Genomic DNA, 20,784 nt, shown 5'->3' on the forward strand with positions numbered 1-20,784 from the left:
ATGAATTTGAAGTACTCCAACAATTACTGTTCCAATTATTATTATTTTGAGGCATTTAAATGCATATCACATAATTTTTATGTCTTCACATATCTAACATCTATATTTTCATATTTATCTATACATCAGTCAATTTTTAAATATCATATCAAAAATATTATAATAATAATTATTTTTAAAATAAAACGCTCATTTTGATGCGTATACTTATGGGAAAAATATTACATCAGGACTCCTAATATATAGATACGTTCGAAGTCCACTGATATACGAACACATGACTTCAAGAAAACGCGCGCGCTTTCCTGTGAACCGACCCGGCAACACAAGAAAATATTCGTCCTGTGTTATTTCGCGATATTCGCTGCGCTAAAATGAATTTTTTTATTTTTTTATTACTCAAAGTGACGTTATTTCATTGAAGTCCGAACGTAACTCTATATTAAGAGTCTTGATGTAATACTTTTCCCAAAACATAATAAATTTCAAAATTTAGAAATTGTATATATGTAAATACGTAAGAATCGGTTGATACGGCTGTAAATTCTCCTAATATTTTTATCCTGAAATTACTAAATTACATGCCCGGATTGAGCAAATTCCATTTGCCATGCTTCGCTTCAGTTCCCTCGCCCGCGCTCAAGCCCTACCTCTGTTCTAGCCGCGAATCGGTTCCGGTTTTCGCCGTGAATCCCGTCGCCGTCGCCGTGTTTCTCCGCCGCTGAGCTGTGTTCAGGGCCGTGCGTCACGTCGGCAAATTCCAGGCAATAATAGGCATCAGCGGCCTTCTCTTGATCTTGCCGCCGACCTCGTTGCTTCGCTAGTCAAATTTTGTCGTGTCTGATTTCTTCACCGAAGAGGTACTTATCATTTTGTTTTGCAAAGAATTACTATTATGAGTTGTATACATGGATATTGCTTTTAAATCATCTATGCGAAAGTTTGGTTGACTGTTTTTGCTGCGTTTTGTTATTGGATATTTGACTATGCGATTTTAGCATCTTTGATTTATTAGAATTTAGAATTATGGCATTTTTAGCATCTTTGAACAAAAACCTCCATCCACCCAAAAAGAAGAAGGAAATGATAATGGATTCCTCCATTAATTTCACTTTTTTTTTTTTTGGGGTTAAAATAACGACAATAACCAAAAAAAAAAAAAAAGGAAATTTTGAGATGAAAGAGACATTGTGTGTTAAGGGTCACATAAATATTTTGTTTTGAGTTCATTTTTTTGACTTACCTTATACAGCTCATAATGAATATTTTTTTTGGGTTATCATATTGTACTGGCTGCAAACCATTATAGTTATTTATTCTTGTTTCCTTAAACTATCACCCATTTTAGATATCTTCAAGCACATTTTCTTGGACACTCCACTGGCTGCTGATGATTCGGATGGCACATCTTCTAATGCTTTGTTTAAAGTTTCTCTGCTTCATCTAAAGGATATTGCACCTTTGTCTTTTGAATTACACCTACTTGTCGTCCTTTTAGACACCCTTCAATATAATTTACCCCAATATTTGCATTAGGCTGCATAATTCTTTAGATGATCCATATTTGAGTTCCGTAGTATTGTTGTTATGATGAATTAATCTTTGTATGCTATTACATTATCGTTATCACAACTTTTTTATAAGAATATCATTGCCAGAACCACTTCACATTAATAATGCAGGACTATCATTTCTAATTTTTTAAAATTTCATCATTTGAGAATAATAATGGTGCAATTAATGAATGCAAAATATGACAGGATCCTTGGATAAAATGATTATTTTTTATTTTTCCTTTTAATATTATTTACACTCCTAATCAATATTTTACCATTTATAGGGTCCATAAAGCATCAAGATTGCTAGATTGACCAACTTGTACGAGTCAGATGTTCACTTTTACAGTTGTTTTTATATCAAGATCTCTTCCTTTCCATAAACAATCTACTGGAGGAATTTCCCTATGGTTTCAAACATCTACCTGTCTTACCGACACATGAAATATTAATCCTCTCACTTCACAATTACACTTTTAACTTTCTGCAACATATCTCATCAAATCAAGTAGAATTGACTTAGGACAAATACATTAATCTCTGAGAAGGCTAATTATAATATAAAAAATGAGAGGAAATCAATTAAAATGCTTTGTTAATTATTCAACAACGTAATTAATATAAGTATATCATTACTTATTTATTCTAGTTCATTTTAGTAAATATATTCTTTTTAGTAAAGGTTTTGAGCATTTATAAAGCTACTTAATTGGAAGCATAAAAGGTGATGTATCATCTGTCAGGTTACAAATAATTCAAATCAATGTTTTTAAAAGCATGTTTCACATGCAAACCGAAGCGAAGTCCATGACACCCACTTCTCTAAAGCACGCTTTGAGTGTTGAAGCAAAGCAATCGGTTCGGTTCTCAGTTTAACGAGAGGGAATGAAAGGCTACTGAATTAATTTAACTTATTTTATAAACTTTGAGACTTTATTAGTTTATTTATGCTTTAAAATTTTTATTTTATTTTGAGCTATAAGTTTTTTTTTTTAATTTTAATATTTTAAGTATTGAATCAAACTATTAGAAATTGTTCAAAATTCAGGTTTATCCTCAATGTTTGCTTCCAATTGGGCTTTGAACGACATTATTATCTCTTTATATCAAATTTTAAGTTATACTTTACAATTTGTAATTTTTAATAAAAATATTTACACATTAATAATTTTATATAACCTTTTAGTGTTTTAGTTAATAAAAGTACCGCTTTGCTCTGCGCTTTGCACTTTGAAGCAAAAATAAAGCTCAGTGCTTCACACTTTGTGCTTTGATAACACCTATTCAAATTAAAAAATTACATTACATAAAGCATCATGAAGGATTTTCAAATTTAAAATGGGATACCAAAAGTTCAAGCGATCATCTAGTAGGTTTTAATAAATCAAAATATAGAGGTATACAAGTCATACAAAGCTTCATTCAGATCATCATTTGTCAGGTTTTGCAAAATTCAAATTTAAAATTGAAAGTTACACTTACACCAGAACATATTCATAATTGAAATTAATGTGTAACTGCAGTTTCATTTTTGTATTTTCAATTTCAAAGTTGGGCTCTTGTATTATAAATAGTTGATGAATGAAATGAAAGGCGGTCTTTGCTTTGTCTATAGATTTGTATTGTTCTTACTTGCATGCTTGATAAATGAGGTTTGGTTTGCGAACTAACGAAACCTTGTAAAGCTCATCATACCATGTTCTTAATTAATGCCCTAAAAAAATCAAGCCTAATTCTCTCCTAGCCCATAAGCTATTAGCTTTGTACTCACTTCAATACTTCATCTTGCTTAGTGAGTGTGTCAGGGCTTTGAAGGTAGTTTTCTCTACAATACTATTGAAACAGTTGAATCCAAGAGGTGAGAATCCTAATTCTTATTTCAGTGCTTTCCTTTTTTCCTTTCTCCCTCTCCCCCTCTCCCCCTCTCTATCTCGCTCTCGTGGTGGTTATCAAACTATCATCGTTATTTCAATCATCGTTGATGAAATGGGTGAAAACTACCTTTTAGTGGTGATTACTTATTGAAATTCTGATTTGGGAAATTGTAACATTATTGCTTGTAGATGGGAAATGGTATATATGAGAATTAATGGTTTTGATTATCTGGCCCTTCGATAGGGATGGATTTGCCATAAGTTTTTTCATGTGTGATCGATTGGTAATGCTTTGTTTCTTAGGACCTATCCCATCACATTTGAGTGGTTTGATTTTTTTTTTCTATATTAACTCTCAAATTTGGGCAATTTTAAGTTTGTTGTATTGTTTTGAGATGCTGTGATAGTGTGTGCTTTGTTTGTCAGTGTATGACTGTTGTGTGAATGTGTGTTTCAGCTGCGGGGATCACAAGACTTATAACTGGTGCACAAGAATGTGTGATTCTAGCTTTGGGTTGACAATTAGTTTGATATTTTATTATTGATTGATGCTATTCTGTGTTTGAGTATTGATAATCCATTATGAATCTCTGCATGCATGTGATTTAAATATTTAAACAATTTAAAATCACATGGTCGGTACATTTGCGTTTGATATGTTCTTATTCTGTAATGTGTTTATTTTAATCACTGTAATTCCGACTGTCATCATTGTATATTTTATTTCGTGAATATGTTGAATTAATATGTAAGATTATGGTTGTAGCCTCCTTATGGGTATATTATTACTAAGCCTGGTAAGTTGTACAGATTCATCCCTTTATAAGTTATTATCTGTCAAAAATGAAGTTACTTCGGTGTCTATTATTAGGACCTATGAGACATTTAACATTTTAAGTATTGGCTATTGGTAATGTTTTATACATTTTCAATAGATAAGTTATGCTTTATTTTTTTGTTAGTAAATATTCATTTTATTTTTTGTAGTTAGATGCGTGTTGGATATGAATGTTTTCAGTTGGAGCTTTATTTATTTATTTTTTTGGTTGGATATAATTGTGTAAATGTTGTAGATGTTAATTGCTCAAATTTATTTATTTTGGTGAATACGCTTAGAAATTTATAATACACACTTTGTTATTTTATTATTATTGATTTTTTTAAATTGTAGAAGCGCACCCATTGAGCTATTGTATTATCAATAATTTTATCTCGGTTTAGAGGGTCATGACCTTTATTGTTGTTTTTATTTCATTTTCTATACCCAGCAGAGCACATATTTTGTGCTTCATTATGGTTGTTAATGCTTTTTTCTTGATTTCAAAAACTACGAACCTTTATTTTGTATGCCTCTGGTATTTCTTTTTTTCTTAAATTGAGATGTAATCAGATGCTGTGATTCTCTTATGTTTTTTAGAAATATTGATTCTATTCCTTCCACTTTTCCTTTATAAAAGGCGTTGTGTCTGTCTACTTGCCTGATCTGAATTCTTGGTTGGGTTGTGATTAATACATTTTTCATTATGTGACATCGAATGGTCAACAAAATCTTATCAATTACTAGAAATTAATATATTGTCATAGTATGGTTCTATGATTGAAATCTATCTAATCTAGAAGTATTTTTCAGATTGTGCTATAAAGTGGCCAGCAATTGAGCCCTCATTTTTTTATTTTGGGCTTAAGAATCTCATTATTGGCAGTTCTCATAATAATCATACATTTCTTGTTGCTTACCATTGATGTTAATCTTCCTTATTTTTCTAACTTTTAGGACAGAAGAAAATCAGTTATGTCTGTGGATGATGGTTCTGATATTATATTCTTACACGACAATATATCGTATAATGGAGATCGGATTGCCAGAGGGATTACAAGGGAAGTTTCAAGAGAAATAGAGTTAGATTTAGCATATTCTTCAGAAAAAGTTTCGAATTTAGAGTTACTTGTGATGCAAGTGGCCGAAAGAGCAAGCGACTATGAAACTCTTACCAGCAGCTCTGAAGAACTTTCGACGGAGTCCATTGCGAGGGCTTTTCAATTTGATATTTTAAGCGGATTCTTGAACTCAGAGTTGAAAGAGATAGAAAGCTTTTTATCCAGTCTTCAACTAGTCATCATTGATGTTCACAAGAAGTTCACTGAAAGTGACGATAACACTGAAGAGTCCTCATCAAACATTGAAGCGAAGCTACATTATGCTGGGGAATCTTTGAGAAATTCCCAAGAACAGGTTGCTTATATTCGCAAACAATCTGAAAATTTTGAAAGATTACTGGCCTTTGGTGAGTTTGAAAGTTGTTTAAATATGTTAATCTTTTGTAAAGTAGGAATGAAAATGTGCTATAGTTTGTCTTATTAGTTCTTTTGTGTAGGGATTTCTATAGACGTGGATTTAGAGAATGGCAGTAAACTTATGAATTCAAAGTGGAATCTGCAAAGTTTAGAGCAACAGAGACATTTTTTACAATCATTAGAAAAATCATTGGCCAGGGAAATGGATCTTGAAAAGATGCTGTCTGAATCGAAAAATAATGAAAATGAGCTAAAGATGAAACTTTATTTTGCAGAGCAGGATGCATACTATAGTGAAGACTTGATAGAAACAATAATGGAGAGAGTGTTTGCAGCTGAAAATACTGTTGAGTTACTTTTGGGAAATTCAAAGGAATTTATGGAGCTCCAGAATAGTGAGTACGGTTCCACTGCGTCAACTGCCCGAGAATGGGAGAAGTCTAACATGGGGAAAGCCATTGTGGAACCATCTGCTGAAGAAGCTGGTCCTGTTAGAGAAGGTAGCAGCCGACAAAATACTTTTTACCTTGAAAATAATAACATGGAAAACATAATTACGGGTCTCAGGGAAAATGTCATAGAAATACAAAGCAGGGCAGAAAGTGCTGAAGCACGGTGTGCTCAGTTGATGAAAGTTAATGAAGAACTAAATGTTGAAGTGGGACTTCTCAGAAATAATGGAACTGAGAAGACTGATTTGGAAAGGAAGCTCAAGGAATCAGAGAAACAGTTGGAGCATGCAAAGGCATCTGTTGATGCAAATAACAAACAGAAGAATATGCAATATACTACACTAAAAGATATGGAACGATTAATTGAAGACCTACAGGGGAAGGTTTCTAATGCAGAAAATAGGGCTGAGCTTGTGGATGCTAAACTATTGAATGATACAAACTTTGAATTAAATGAAGAATTGTGCTTTCTGAGAGGAAGATTAGAAAGTTTAGAGGCATCATTGCATCAAGCTGACATGGCGAAGGTAGCTATTGCTAAGGATATTGGTAACCGGACCACACTTATTGTTGAACTAGTGAAGAAGTTGGCATCAGAAAGAGCGCGTATTCAACTGCAGGTTTCTATCAGTTTTCTTGCAAAAATTAATTTATCGATTTACTTGCTGTTAATGCTTTTAATGTTTCTGAGTCTAACTTATTGTTTGATTGTTACACCATTGTTACTTTATCATTTTCAGCTTGGTTTCTAGTGAAGGAATTAATTTTTGTATCTGTTTCTGAATGCCTTAACCTGTTTTTGTTTTGTCAAATAAATTTTAGTATAGGTGGTAACAAAAGTACTCTTTTAATCCAAAAATTTATTTCAACGTCTTGCTTCGGTTGTATTTCAGATGCAAGTTTCAAAGGGGGTTAGATAAGTGCGGTGGTCATGATCAAGCTTTTTTATGATGTGTTAATGTTTGATAAAAGTCGTTAACTAATCATTGGTGGGGTGTGGGGGTGGTGTGTTGGTGGGTTGTGTGGGGAATCAAAATATTATTGCGATGAACATAGCAAAATCTTCATATAGTTTGCGTAATTATCATACATTATTCCAAACTCTAATCACCTTCGTTTACTTTATTCCAATTAATTTGGGCGTGTTTTCTAAATCCGAAAATTTCATTGATTTTTAGCTGCTGTTTAAAATAATATATCTATCTTTCAAAATTCTTAATTACAAATCATCTTTCACATATAATATATCATCAAAAGAATATTTGTGAATTAATATTTTTTAAACATACTAATTTCAACTTTAAGTGATTTTTGCATTACATTGTTGCAAGAGATTTCAGATGTGAGATGTTGCTTAGTTTTATTTAAAAAATTGTTAGAATAGAACCATGATAATTCTTATTGATACAAAGAGAGGTATAAATACCCATTACAAGATATACTAATAAGGAAACAAATAAAAACAGAATAAAGAAATAAAGGAAAGAAAATAAAAGTAATTCATACATAATACTTTATTAATAAATATTCTAATATTCTAATACTCCCCCTCAAGTTGAAGCTTAGATGTGAGTTATATTCCACTTGGATTTGAACTCGTCAAATAGTGGTTGAGGAAGGTTTTTTTGTGAGAATATCTGACAGTTGGTAACTAGACGACACAAACGAAACACAAATTTTCTTAAACTCGAACTTTTCCTTAATGTCAATCTCAACATGTTTGGTGCGATCATGCTGGACAGCGTTGTGAGCAATGTTTATGACAACATTTTTATCACAAAACAACTGTAGGGGAGTGGAGACTGTCATACGTAGTTTGTAGAACATGATTCATAATCAGAGAGCTTCAAAAATTCTCAAAGACATGGATCAAAATTCCACACTGCTATGAGCAATTACAAACTGTTTCTTATTTTTTCACGTGATCAATTTTCCCCACACAAATGAACCACACCCCTATCGACCCGTGTTTGTGTAAACTACAATAGAATGAGAGATGTGGCAGGAAAAAAAAACAAACTTGAGCCCGGTGTCCATTTTAAATAGTGGAGGATTCAGCGGACAACTTGGAGGTGATGCTCATAAGGATCATTCATGAATTGACTGACTATCCCAACTGTGTGGCATATTTCGGGGCGTGTATGAGCAATATAACTGAGTTTTCACACAAGACGCTGGTAGCGAGTCTTGTTTACAAGAATTGCATTCATAACGTCAAGTAGTTTTTTATTGGGATCCATTAGACAGCCATAGGCTTGCACATATTGTTGTTTGTCAAAAGGTCAATCACATATTTTTACTGAGACAGACAAATACCCTGAGATGACCGAACAACTTCCATGCCTAAGAAGTACCGAAGAAATCTTAAGTCCTCCATTTTATAGGAAGCAACAAGTATACCTTTCAAAGACTCCAATGCTGGTAGATCACCACTTGTGAGAATAATATCATTAACATAGATAATGAGGATAGCTACTGGCCGCTTGAGGAATGTCAGAAGAAGAGAGTCTGGTTAGATTAAGCCTGAGTGAATCCATGGCCTACCACGACCTTTGTGAATTTCCCAAACCATGCCAGTGGTGATTGGCTCAATCCATAGAGAGATTTTTGCGGTCTAAATGCTTGCCCCTGGGAGGCAGAGAAGTCAAAGTATGGAGGAAGAGTCATGTACACCTCTTTTGTAAGAATGCCGTTCAAGAACACATTCTTGACATCAAGCTGAAATAAGGGCAAAATCAGATTCATTGCAAGGGATAAGAGGACCCGAATGTTATTTAATTTAGCAACTAGAGCAAATGTCTCATGATAGTCAAATTCGTAAGTCTGTGAGTACTCTTTGGCGACCAACCGTTCCTTGAAAGGATCCATCAGATTTAAACTTGATGTTAAAAATGCATCGACATCCCACTGCTTTTTTAATCTAAGGAAGATCAACTGTCCCAAGTATGGTTGAGTTGAAGAGCGTTCAACTCTTCCATGACGACAACTTTCCAAGCTGGGTATGCTAAGACAGCCTCAATAGTAGATAAAAGTTGATGATTGGTTAAGATCGTAGCAGATGATTTGTAGGTTGGTGATAATCTACGAAAAGAGACAGCTTAGCATGGGATTGAAAGAGTCTGTCTGATTGGGTACCTTACTAGAGGAACTGACTTTCTCATTTGTAGTAGGAGCAGTGTTGAGGATGTTGTCCGAAGGGAATTTGCGGTTCAGTAAGGGGTTAGCGAGCTCCAAAGTAGGTGCATAAGAACGAGTGTATCTGAGTGTAGAAATGGAGAGTAGGAGGGTGTGCTAGTGAAACCAAAGGGACAAAGACTCCTTGGTTGTATGAGAAGTGGGTGGAACCAAAGGAACAAACAGTTCCTCAATGGCATATGACGTGGGGGGAATATCCACAGGAGTAGGTTAAGGAACAGTGTCTAAGAACTCTAGCGCCCCTCCCCCCCCCCCTCACTGGAGGTCGAGTTAGGAAAGTAGGGAACATTTCCAAGAAAGGAGACATCTGCACTCATGTAGATCCTATTTGTGGTAGGCTCAAAGCAACGATACCCATTTTGAGTGGCAGAGTATCCGAGGAAAACGTAATTTATAGACCTGGGTTCAAGTTTACTCCAAATGGGGCTGCATTCCGATCAAAAGCCGTGCATTCAAAAATTTTAATATCTAAAGTGGAGAAGAACCGTTTGTTTGGAAAACAAGTTTTCAAAGACGGCTGAAGGGGCACGAAAGTTGATAATTTTCGAGGGAACTTTATTTTTAAGTTAAGTGGCGGTAAGAATGACATCATTCTAAAAACGTTTTGGGACATTAGAGTGAAACATAATGGAGCGGGTAACGTCGAGGAGATGTCGATTTTTTTCTCTCGACTATCATTTTATGTTAAGGAGTGTAGATACATGAACTATGATGGAGGATGCCTCTACTTAACATGAATTCCCCTAATATAGAGTTAAAAAATTTGCAACCATTGTCACTCTGAAGGACATGAATGAAAGTTTTGAATTTGGTCAAAATGAATGTGTTAAAGTTTTTAAAAGTGATCGCAGCTTCAAATTTCTCTTAAAATATAGACCCATGTCATCCAAATGTGGTCATAAATTAAAGTAAGGAACCACCCATTTACTTGTGCAGCTAGGAGTGCGAGAGGGTTCTCACAAGTCACTGTGAATAAGAGCGAAAGAAGCGAAATGTGTGTAATTACGAGATGGATAAAGAACACGATAATGTTTAGTTAACTGACATATTTCACATTCACATTTGAAATTAGAATGAACATTTGAAATTAGAATGATTTTTATTAGTAAACATCAATGTATATAATTGTTTTGGATAATGGAAATTAGGATGACTCAAATGACAATGTAACAACATAATAAAACATTCAGTAGACTGAGATAAACTATAACTACTGGGTGGAGTGTCATTGTTCTCTGTGCTTTCCTCTTGTTGAAAGAAGTAGAGCCCGCCAACCCGCTTAGCAGTTCCAATCATCATCCTCGAACGACGATCTTGAATGACATAGACATCAAAGGAAAAATGAGCAGCGCAATCTATGTCATATGTCAGTTTCCTAACAAATAAAATATTACTTTTCAGCATAAATACATGTAACAAATTCCATAGTTAGACCTATTGTTAAAGCAACATAGCCTTTATCAGCAATGAAACTTTGAGACCCATAAGCAATTGTGATAGTATCTTCCCTGAATAAGGATAGTATGTCGAGAAGGCTCGAGAGCTTCCAGTCGTGTGGTTCGTGGTACCTGAATCAATGATCCATAGGTTAGAATGAGCAAAAGAAGTGAATGTCATAGGATCGGTACCTTGAAGAACGTGGGAGGTCGACGTGTCGAAAGAGATTGGATTGGATCTATTCAGCTTGATTAAGTGCTCAATTTGACTTTTAAGAGAATTGGAGGATTCTGAATTATTCTAGGTATAGGCCGACTTTACTGTGTTGGATCCAGATGTCGTAACGAGGCCCTTAGTAACAGAAGATTCGGCCGAAGGTTTGGATGCAGGCTTTCGTGGAGCTTCCAACACTTATCATGAGTTTGGTTGGGTTTGTGACAGAAATCACTAGTGGGTGACCAACCCGGGGTTGAGCACTATCAGAGACCAAGGCATATGCTTCGACCGACAGAGTAGAAGTATTAAACATAACAAATCTCGTGCTCTCTTTGCGACAAATCTCAGTGTAAGAAGCCTGAGCTAAAGAAAGGGAACCCCGACCAAGGATACGACCTCGTCCTTCTTCAAGGTTTTTGCTAAGGCCAGCCAGGAATTGGAATATGCACTCCACATCTAAAATTTTTTGGGAAAGAGACAGATCGACCTGAGATTCCCAAGTGTAGTTATAATATAGGTTGCATTTCATCCATAATGCAACTAGATAATTATAGTACTGAGTCATGGTCCTGGATCATTGTTTTGCCTCACAGATTTTTATAGATACCTCATAGAGCTGGATGGGATTCCCTACTTCTGAGTAGATATCACAAACTGTCATCTAGAGGGCAGGAACTAAAAGAACGAACATATATGATCGGCCAATAGAAGTCTTGATGGAGTTGATCAGCCAAGAAATGACGATAAAATTGGAACATGCACTCCTTTTCTACAATTTTCTGGAAAAAAGACAGATCGGCTAGATATTCTCAAGTGTAATCATAATATATAGGTCGCATTCCTTAATACAACTAGAGCATTATAGTTCTGGGCCATGGTCCTGCACCCTTGTTTTGCCTCATGATATTTCTTAGATTCCTCATAGAGTTGGCTGGAATTCTCAACATCTGAGTAGGTATCACAGACTGCAATCCATATGACACTAGCTGAAGGAAGGAACATATATGATCGGTCAATAGAAGCCTCCATGGAGTTGATCAACCACGACATGAACATGAAATTCTCCACTTCCCAAGCTCTATATGTTGAGTCAGCTTTCAGAGGCTCGCGAATCATACCTATTAGGTGACTAAACTTCCCACATCATTTGATTAGCAAAGACATATCTTGAGACCATCGGAGAAAGTTACTACCTTCAACTTATGTGTTGTGATCAAGAAATTGTTGATTTCTTGTCCTCCGGTCTGCAAGGGAGCGAAGGTTGGAGTTCATCCTTCGGTGGAATCTATAATATTATCTAAAGACGATTCGGTGTTGGATGAATCCGCCTTAATTTCTATAGAGCCAAATGATATGTTATTGTGGTTCCTGATCCATCGATAAATTTTGGTAGAATCATGAAAAACAGATACAACTGCATGAATTACAGGTTGCAGGACAACTGCAGGAATCCTTCCTGCAGAACGAAGGTTTTTTTACAGGAGGAATCCATCAGACAGGAATCTGCAGGAACAGGATGAATCCTTCTGGAATTGTAGCTGTAGGAACAAAAGCAACAGAAGGAATATGCCGGACAAGATCCCACAGGGAAGAAAAACCGGTTGCTTGAAGTATTCCTGTAGTTCGCAGGAAGTAATCTGAAGCAGGACCAATTCAAAACTGTCCATCCTCAAAAGGAATCTGAAGGATTCCTGCAGTTTGTTTGAATAGAAGGATACCGGCGGGCAGGAATCTGAGGGATTCCTGCAGTTTGCAAGAAGGAATCTGGCTGTTAGTGACCGCTGATTTACTGGAATACCATGACCCGGGAGAGGACGCCGCCGGCTTGGAGGAGGAGGTGGAGGCGGGGGCTGTTGGAACCGACGGAGGAGGCTGGCGGATCTAGAGTTAGGCTCTGATATCATAATGCAACTAGATCATTATAGGTATGGGTCACAGTCTTGGATCATTGTTCCTCATGATATTTCTTAGATTCCTCATAGAGTTGGTAGGAATTCTCTACATCTGAGTAGGTATCATGGACTACAATCCAGATGACACTAGCTAAAGGAAGGAATATATATGATCAGCCAATATAAGTTTCCATGGAGTTGATCAACCATGACATGACCATGAAATTCTCTACTTCCCAAGCTCCATATGCTGGGTCAGTTTTTAGAGGTTCGCGAATCATACCTATTAGGTGACCAAACTTCCCACATCATTTAATAAACAAAGACAGCTTGAAACCATTGGAGAAAGATACTGCCTTCAACTTATGTGTTGTGATCAAGAAATTATTGATTTTCAGTCCTTCGATCTGCAAGGAAACGGAGGTTGTAGTTGATCCTTCGGTGGAATCAATAATATTATCTAATGGTGATTCCGTGTTGGATGAATCCACCATAATTCCGATAGAGCCAAATATTATGTTGTTGTGGTTCTGAGTCATCGATAAATTTTGTTAGAATCACGACAAACAGATACAACTACAGGAATTACAGGTAGCGGGACAATTGTAGGAATCCTTCCTGTAAAACAACGGTAGTAGGAGGAATCTTTCGGACAGGAATCTGTAGGAACATGATGAATCCTTCGGGAATTGGAATTGCAGGAACAGAAGCAGCAGAAGGAATATGGTGGACAAGATCCATCGGGAAGAAAAAGCGACTGCTTGAAGTATTCTTGCAGTTCCCAGGAAGGATTCTGAAGCAGGACCGGTTCAAAACTGTCCATTCTCAGAAGGAACCTGAAGGATTTCTACAGTTTGCTGGAATAGAAGGATACTAGTGGCCAGGAATCTGAAGGATTCCTGCAGTTCGCAGGAAGGAATCTGGCTGTCGGTGACCGCAGATTTACTGGAATACCATGACCCGACAGAGGACGTCGCCGACTAGGAGAATGAGGTGGAGGCGGGGGCCGTTCGAACCGACAGAGGAGGCTGGGGAATCTAGAGTTAGACTCTGATATCTTGTTAGAATTGAACCCAAGATCATCCTTATTGATGCGAAAAGGGGTATAAATACCCATTACATGATATACTAATAAGGAAACAAATTAAAACATAATAAAGGAACAAAAAAGAAAATAAAAGCAAATAAAAGCAATTAATACATAATCCTTTATTAAGAAATATTCTAATAAGAATTAAGTAATTGCAAGAACCCAATATACTTGATTTGTTTTAATACTCAGGGATCAAGCTAAAGTCTCGGCATTTTTAATTTATAGGGGCTTATCATTTCTAAACTCTAGCATAAGACCTTTAATGAAGCAAGTAGCAAAAACAAAATTGTCTTTAAGTTAAATCGTATGTAGCAACAGGATATGCAAGTATCGTATAATATTTAAACGTTTAACTTTTTTTTATTTAAAACTCTATTTTTGTATATTTCTTAAAGCTTATATTTCATGCCAGTTCATATTGATTATATTTTACTTGAAACACTTCGCCAAAATGAATTGAAATGTGGCCCTAATTTTGTTTCAGCAAATTAAACTTTTGAAATATAAATAGTAGGTAAAAAAAAATAAAATTTCAGAATAATTTATTCACCACGAAAATAATCCAATAAGATCACACATCATTTCAAATGTAGAAGTTTGAAAAAAGTATAAATCTCAAGCTCATGATAGTTGTGTTGTTATTATCTAGAACAAAAACCTACTTGTTTTGCACTGTTACTTAAAATTTTATTATTTAACAGATTAAATGTTCCACCTTTTCTTGAAATAATGATGCAATTATAAATTCTTTTTCTAATTTGATGTAGATTGATTAGGGTTGGAGTATTCTATTGTTAATGGAGCGGAGTTATGCATGTAGATTAGCAAAGCTGAGATTATCATATTACTGACCACTAATCACATGAACAAATGACCATAATTGAAAAAGTTAAATGTGGTCGTGAAAAATAGTGTTACACAAAATTAGTGAGCATTTGTTTTTTATCTATCACAAATAAAGATCTAATCTGAGCAAAATAAAAGCCAAGCCCACCCAACTAATAATAAGATATGCGGCTTAAATTAGGTTAAGGAAAAAAATTTACCGAAGTATAAAATCATGCTTTATACGTGCACAAGGAGATGATTTTCCTTATAACTTGACAATCACATTTGTACTGCACTCAAATGAAGCACACATCTAACCTCCACATGCAATATTGTAAACTAGAGGAAGAATATTCAATCTAAGTTATCAAGTTATATAACTTGAAACTTTCTTTTATGGACTTCTCATTCTTAGATTGTAGATATTTTTGGCGCAAGATTAGCCTATTTCAATTCCAAGTGATCATTAACTTCAACTTTGATAATATACTAAATTAACAAATATAGCAGAAAAACTCGTAAAGCCAATAGGAAAATCAAGGCACACAATGTTGAAGAAATTCTTCATAAAAGAGAACTACAACACTCATAGAAAGTTACAATAGGCTGGTAACCTTTGCAAGGCTAGATATCTTCAATAACTTCATAATACGACTTTCTAGTTAAAAACAAAGAAATAAACGAAAAGTTTTAGACTTTGTAAGACTATTCAACTACAAGTTGCTTCCAAAGGGATTCTTGTGCTAGTGTGAAGAATTTTGCACCAAAAAATAAATATTTTAACCAAAGAAAGCTTCTATACTCTCCCAGAATTCGGCAATTGAGAAATGAAAAGTTTTAGACTCCACCACAATCTCCTTTCCTTTTCACCTCCCTAAATTTTGGGGATCCAACCCAAAGAGGACATCTTTCCTAACTTCAGGAAAACTCTGAGGAAAAAAAAAAATTCCAAAAAATTATTTTTCTTAAAGGATGGCCTATCATGAAATTCTATGAAACCTTTTGAATTGAAAGTAAAGGATTTAATGTTAGTGGAAACTAGTGAATGATTGAGAATATTTTTTAAAATTGAAATGTTAAGATTTTAGATTAGTAGAATCTTATGCCACTTTTAAGTAGTACTCTCTATGTTTATTATATATTGTGGTCCTTAAGTCAAAGAAAATTAATTTGGATTTTTGGTCTATTAGAATTTTATAATTATTGAGTGAGCTTTGAGCTTTGGGCATAATTATTTGCCTCCATGAGCTAATTATTCTCTTTACTATTTTTTTTTCTTAATATTTCATGTCTAAGTTAAGTTATTAGTTCTTCGAGATAGCAGCAAAGTGCTTTTTAAAATTTCCAGTGAGAATAAATTTCTGTTGGTGATCAGGAAGGGATGAATAATGTTCTAACAAATTTTTAGTTTTGATAGATTGACGACAACTTTTAGTTGTACGCTAAATATAAAATTGTGACTACGATTTCACATTACGTTGACCTGCTTTGTGATACTGTTTTATTCTTGCAAATGCAGATGTCTACATTAACGAAAAAGAACAAGATCTTGACAAAGAAATGTTTGTGGCCAGAAAATGATGTCGTCCTGAATCATGAGAAAGCTAAAAATAACAATGATCATGGTAGCTTCAATTCGTATAATGAAACCCTTGCAGAGTCTGTGTCTACAAATTTTCAGGTTATTTATTTTTTGTGATTTTATCTCTACTTTATATGCACTCATAATTTCTTATTTGCATATTTGTTAGATACAAATTGACAGGTTAGTTATTTTTTGTGATTTTATCTCTACTTTTAGCCAAAGAAGAAGAGAGATGCGGCAATGGAATACTTCACTGCATGAGTAGGCCAAAATTGACCCTATAAATGAGCGTTACAAAGTTGAAATATTGGGAAGAAATCAACTGGCTCTAGGATGAAATGAAATTTGAATATTATGTGTTTTTATCTTAAAATTCTTTAAATACAATGTGTAGAATTCATAGAAACAACCCTTAATTAGCCCCAATCTATTAACCTTTCATTGTTGTTTGCTACTAGTTGCAAGTTTTTTGGAAGTTGATGGCGAGAACATATTTGGTTTGAAAAATGAATTTTGTGATGCTATTGTTGAAATTAAGGAGATATAGTGTTTCATTGTCTAATCAAGCATAGCTTTTAACGAGTTAAACATAACTCTCATGATTGGGAGTTGCTATCCTTCTATAATGGTGATGTCAGTGACCAATTTTGTAAGCCCGAGCGAATTCAACTGTTGTATCTCACACTACTTGGCAGAATGTGCTAGAAATTATACAATTTTGAGCAAAATAAAGTGAAATAAAAAAAACAAACAAATCAAGGATTATGACCACAGGACACATTTACTTGGTTCAGTGATATTCACAATTGCGCGGAGATTCAATATTCGACTAAGCTTTAAAATGGAAGTAAATAAAGATTTCCTTTATACATTTAAAGGTAATGGTAGAAATACTCTTTTTCTATGTGAATGACATAAAGGAAAGGCCGAACGTGGAGAAGATGCTGCTATTGTTGTTATCACCATCTTCTCCCTATTTTCTCCTCTACTGCAATACCTTATTATGGTTATGAATATGCAAGCCCCTTTTTCCTTCTCTTTCAATTCTTTATATTTGTCTATGGTTATGAAATATTTCAACATATTTGAGCCATCTCCTTATATAGTGCTTAGAGATAATTTGAAGTAAGCTTGAATTTATTAGGAAGATGGTGATGGTTATCATAACGTTCATGTTAGTTAGGGGATGATCTTTAATTAATTTATAGGAGAGAAATGAAATTATCTTCATATTTTAACAATTTCCCACTTGGAGATAAAATTTATCATTTACTTGTTTTGTGATCAATGTCTGAGTATCACTGTATACCACATCTCCATATCATCATTTGTGGACGTTAATTAAGGTTTTGCAGGTCTCATTTTCTCCTTGATAGGTACCACTTTTGTTAGTATATCAACTGGGGTTTCTGCTCTTTTAATTTTATTTAGTTGTAAAACATCATCTTTAAACAAATTGTGTATGTAGTGATATTTGAATTTTATATACTTTGTAAGAGAATATAAGACGATTTATTTGCCAAGTAAATGACATTTTGACTGTCACAGATTAGATTGGTTCAGTTCTTTCAAAATACCTTTAGCCAAATCATCTCTTAGTTGGTTTTCAATAACTATATTTTTAGCTTTTGTCGGTTCCACTTTAGGAGTAGATGCATTCTATTGTGCTTCTGTATGTATCTTGGGCTTCTCTTAGATTTGCATCAACTTATCTTTATAGTTTCAAGTCAATCTTTCAAACTTCATTGAGTGATTAATTGTGCTTTTAGTAGCTTAGAATTCAATTTTCAGTTTACCATTATTTTTTCTCTAGATTTGACATATATCAACTAATAACACCAATTGCATGTGCAATGTTTGGTTTTATGCGGACTGTTACATATATCAAAGAGCCAACTTCTTAGTCGTAAGAGATGTTAGCTAATAGTCTCTCTTCATTTGCTTTTGGTAGTTATTTCTTTGAGATCTTAAAGTGGTTTGCAAGTGACATGTTCACTTTTTTTGCATTCATCATGTCAACCATTTGAACACATATCGATCTTTTTAGATGGTGATATGTTCAACATCTGAAGTTTTTGTCGTTCTATTCTCATTCTAAGTTTTTTTTAGGGTTCCCTTAGATTTTCTGTGGCAAATTCCTTTGACAATTATCTTTTAAGATTGCTGATTTTCTTGATGTTGTCCTTTGGAATAAACATGACCAAGGTAAGATGATACAATCCTTTGCTTGCCTTTTTCGTGCCAGCAATGATTAACATGATAGATATGGAAGTCAATCTTTTACGTGAATCCATCAAGCTTTTGATATCATTGGAGTTGGGATCGCTTCAAGCTATGTAGGCTTTTGTTGGTTGAAGTTTAGATTTTCTTGTTCTTATACTATGAAGCCTTGAGGTTGAACCATGTAGATGCCTTTCTTTTGATCATCATGGAGAAAATTATTCTCAACATCCATTTGCTTTAGCTTCAAGTCTTAATACTCAATTTAATTTTGTAGTTTTTATTTTAATCACATGAGAGAAAATTTCAATGTCTCCCTTTTATTGGAAGTATTTCACTATCAATCTCATTTTATACTTTTTTCTGCTAGTTTGCTTATCTTTGATTTTATTATTTCATTTAGTTTGTGAATTTGTTTAGCTTAATCAATTTCCAGGTATTTTTATAGAGGAGATATCTCTTTTTTCATTGCTTGCTTTCACTTGGATTAACTTTTAAATTACACAGTATCTTCATAACATTCAGATTTATCTGCATCAGTCAGTAGAAATAATATAGAGGAGAATTACAGTTAATTGGCAATAAAATTTTTGCGATTTCTTGATTTCTATCACGAGTACTCGGTTGATGATGATTTTGATCATTTTATTTTTTGTTTTGTCTTTTATCTCTTTTCAAAATTAATCAACTCCTCTGAATCAGCATGTTCTGGGATCCTGCTTCATATTTAACATACAATAACTCTTACTATTTCTGTATTTATGGTGGTACAGAGTATATACTAATCTTATTTTCTGGGGCAGGTGGATGAATCTATGGCTAGTGCTGCCTTAGAAATGAAGCAGGATCCTACAGTATCAGCAGAGGACTCTTTGGCTGCTCTTCCCAATGCAGAGCTTGTAAGAACTATTGATGCCACCCAGCTTAATTGCAAGTATTTTTTCCTGGCCTTCATTGTCTCACTCCTATCAGTCTTAGCTGTGTTCTTATTTCAACTTGAGAACTCTTAATCCTAATTTCTATATATAAACGAGCAAATATTTCGTACTTTTGCTCACCATATGTTTTTTTTTTTCCAAACTAATTCAGTAGGAGCATGAATCCATCACTGATACACATTATTTTTTATTATTTTAGTATCATTTCTTTATTTTGTTGGAGGCACAAGAGGAGTATAATAGATGTTTTACATAAACTAAGGCACTCATAAATGCCATGTTTCTATTATAAGAAGGATATTCAATTATTTCTTAGTGTTAGTAATTTGAGTTGTTGGCTAGAAGGATTAAATTGAACTTGATTTGGTTGCACCAACTCTATATAATGCTTAATTTTAAGTTGCTTTAAAATATTTTCTTAGCCAATAAATCATTATTTCTTGATGGTGGAGGATTGCAAAATTGAGTTATTCGAGGCATAATTTTGTTGATTAATTGATTGTCTATGAGTTCAAGTTAAAACTCATCATAATTGGGATATTTATTTGTGTTTTGTGATTAATTTATTCAAAGATTTAAAAAATTTTGACCATGATTAAGCAAGGTACCTTCAATTGCATCTCCAATATGTTTGATTTGGGTCTTTTCATAAAATTTAGCTTTGAGAGGTTTATCATGTTCTTATCATTCAGTATCTATAATCTGAATATATTTAAATTATTAAATAAAATATTTTATTAGGATTTAAAAGTTGCAATATATGAAATTTTATTGGTTCTCACAAAATTTTATTTAAAAAATGTTTACTAAAATATATTATATGATGAAGTTCTCTTAAGCTGCTAATTTCTGATTTTTTTTTTAAATAAAACAGTTTTATAAAACTTTGGCAGCCTTTTCAAGTGAGATGTGCTATAAAAAAAATTAGCCATTGTGATTAACGACATTAATTAAAACTTGGCTGGTTTCCTTTTATTGATATATAAATATCTTGAATTATTTTTATTTAGTAATTCCAACATTTAATTATCAATATCCATGTTATAAAATGCATTATTTATATTTTTAATAATTGGATAATAAATTTAGAATTAATTTAAAAATCATTTGAAATTATTTTCAATAAATTTATAATTAAGATTGTGTTTACTTTGATGTGACAAACTTAATAAAATTGATACTACATATATATATATATATATA

The 20,784-nt window shown here is 33.8% G+C and overlaps 1 protein-coding gene across 2 annotated transcripts; it reads left to right on the forward strand.

The window, feature by feature from the left end:
* Nucleotides 1–565: 565 nt before the first annotated feature.
* Nucleotides 566–19,803, forward strand: LOC110028113 (WPP domain-interacting tail-anchored protein 1). Of its 2 annotated transcripts, none has more exons than XM_020729842.1 (5): nucleotides 566–860; nucleotides 5,205–5,715; nucleotides 5,806–6,797; nucleotides 16,358–16,519; nucleotides 19,447–19,803. In XM_020729842.1, the coding sequence occupies exons 2-5, from the start codon at nucleotides 5,223–5,225 to the stop codon at nucleotides 19,651–19,653; spliced, it is 1,854 nt and encodes a 617-aa protein (XP_020585501.1). In that variant the 5' UTR covers nucleotides 566–860; nucleotides 5,205–5,222; the 3' UTR covers nucleotides 19,654–19,803. The 2 variants fall into 2 exon arrangements, with proteins under 2 accessions (XP_020585501.1, XP_020585502.1); XM_020729843.1 differs by having other exon boundaries at nucleotides 5,818–6,797.
* The last annotated feature ends 981 nt before the right edge of the window (nucleotides 19,804–20,784 follow it).

This window comes from Phalaenopsis equestris, unplaced genomic scaffold (genome assembly GCF_001263595.1).
Source record: "Phalaenopsis equestris unplaced genomic scaffold, ASM126359v1 Scaffold000488, whole genome shotgun sequence".
Taxonomy (NCBI): Eukaryota; Viridiplantae; Streptophyta; class Magnoliopsida; order Asparagales; family Orchidaceae; genus Phalaenopsis; species Phalaenopsis equestris.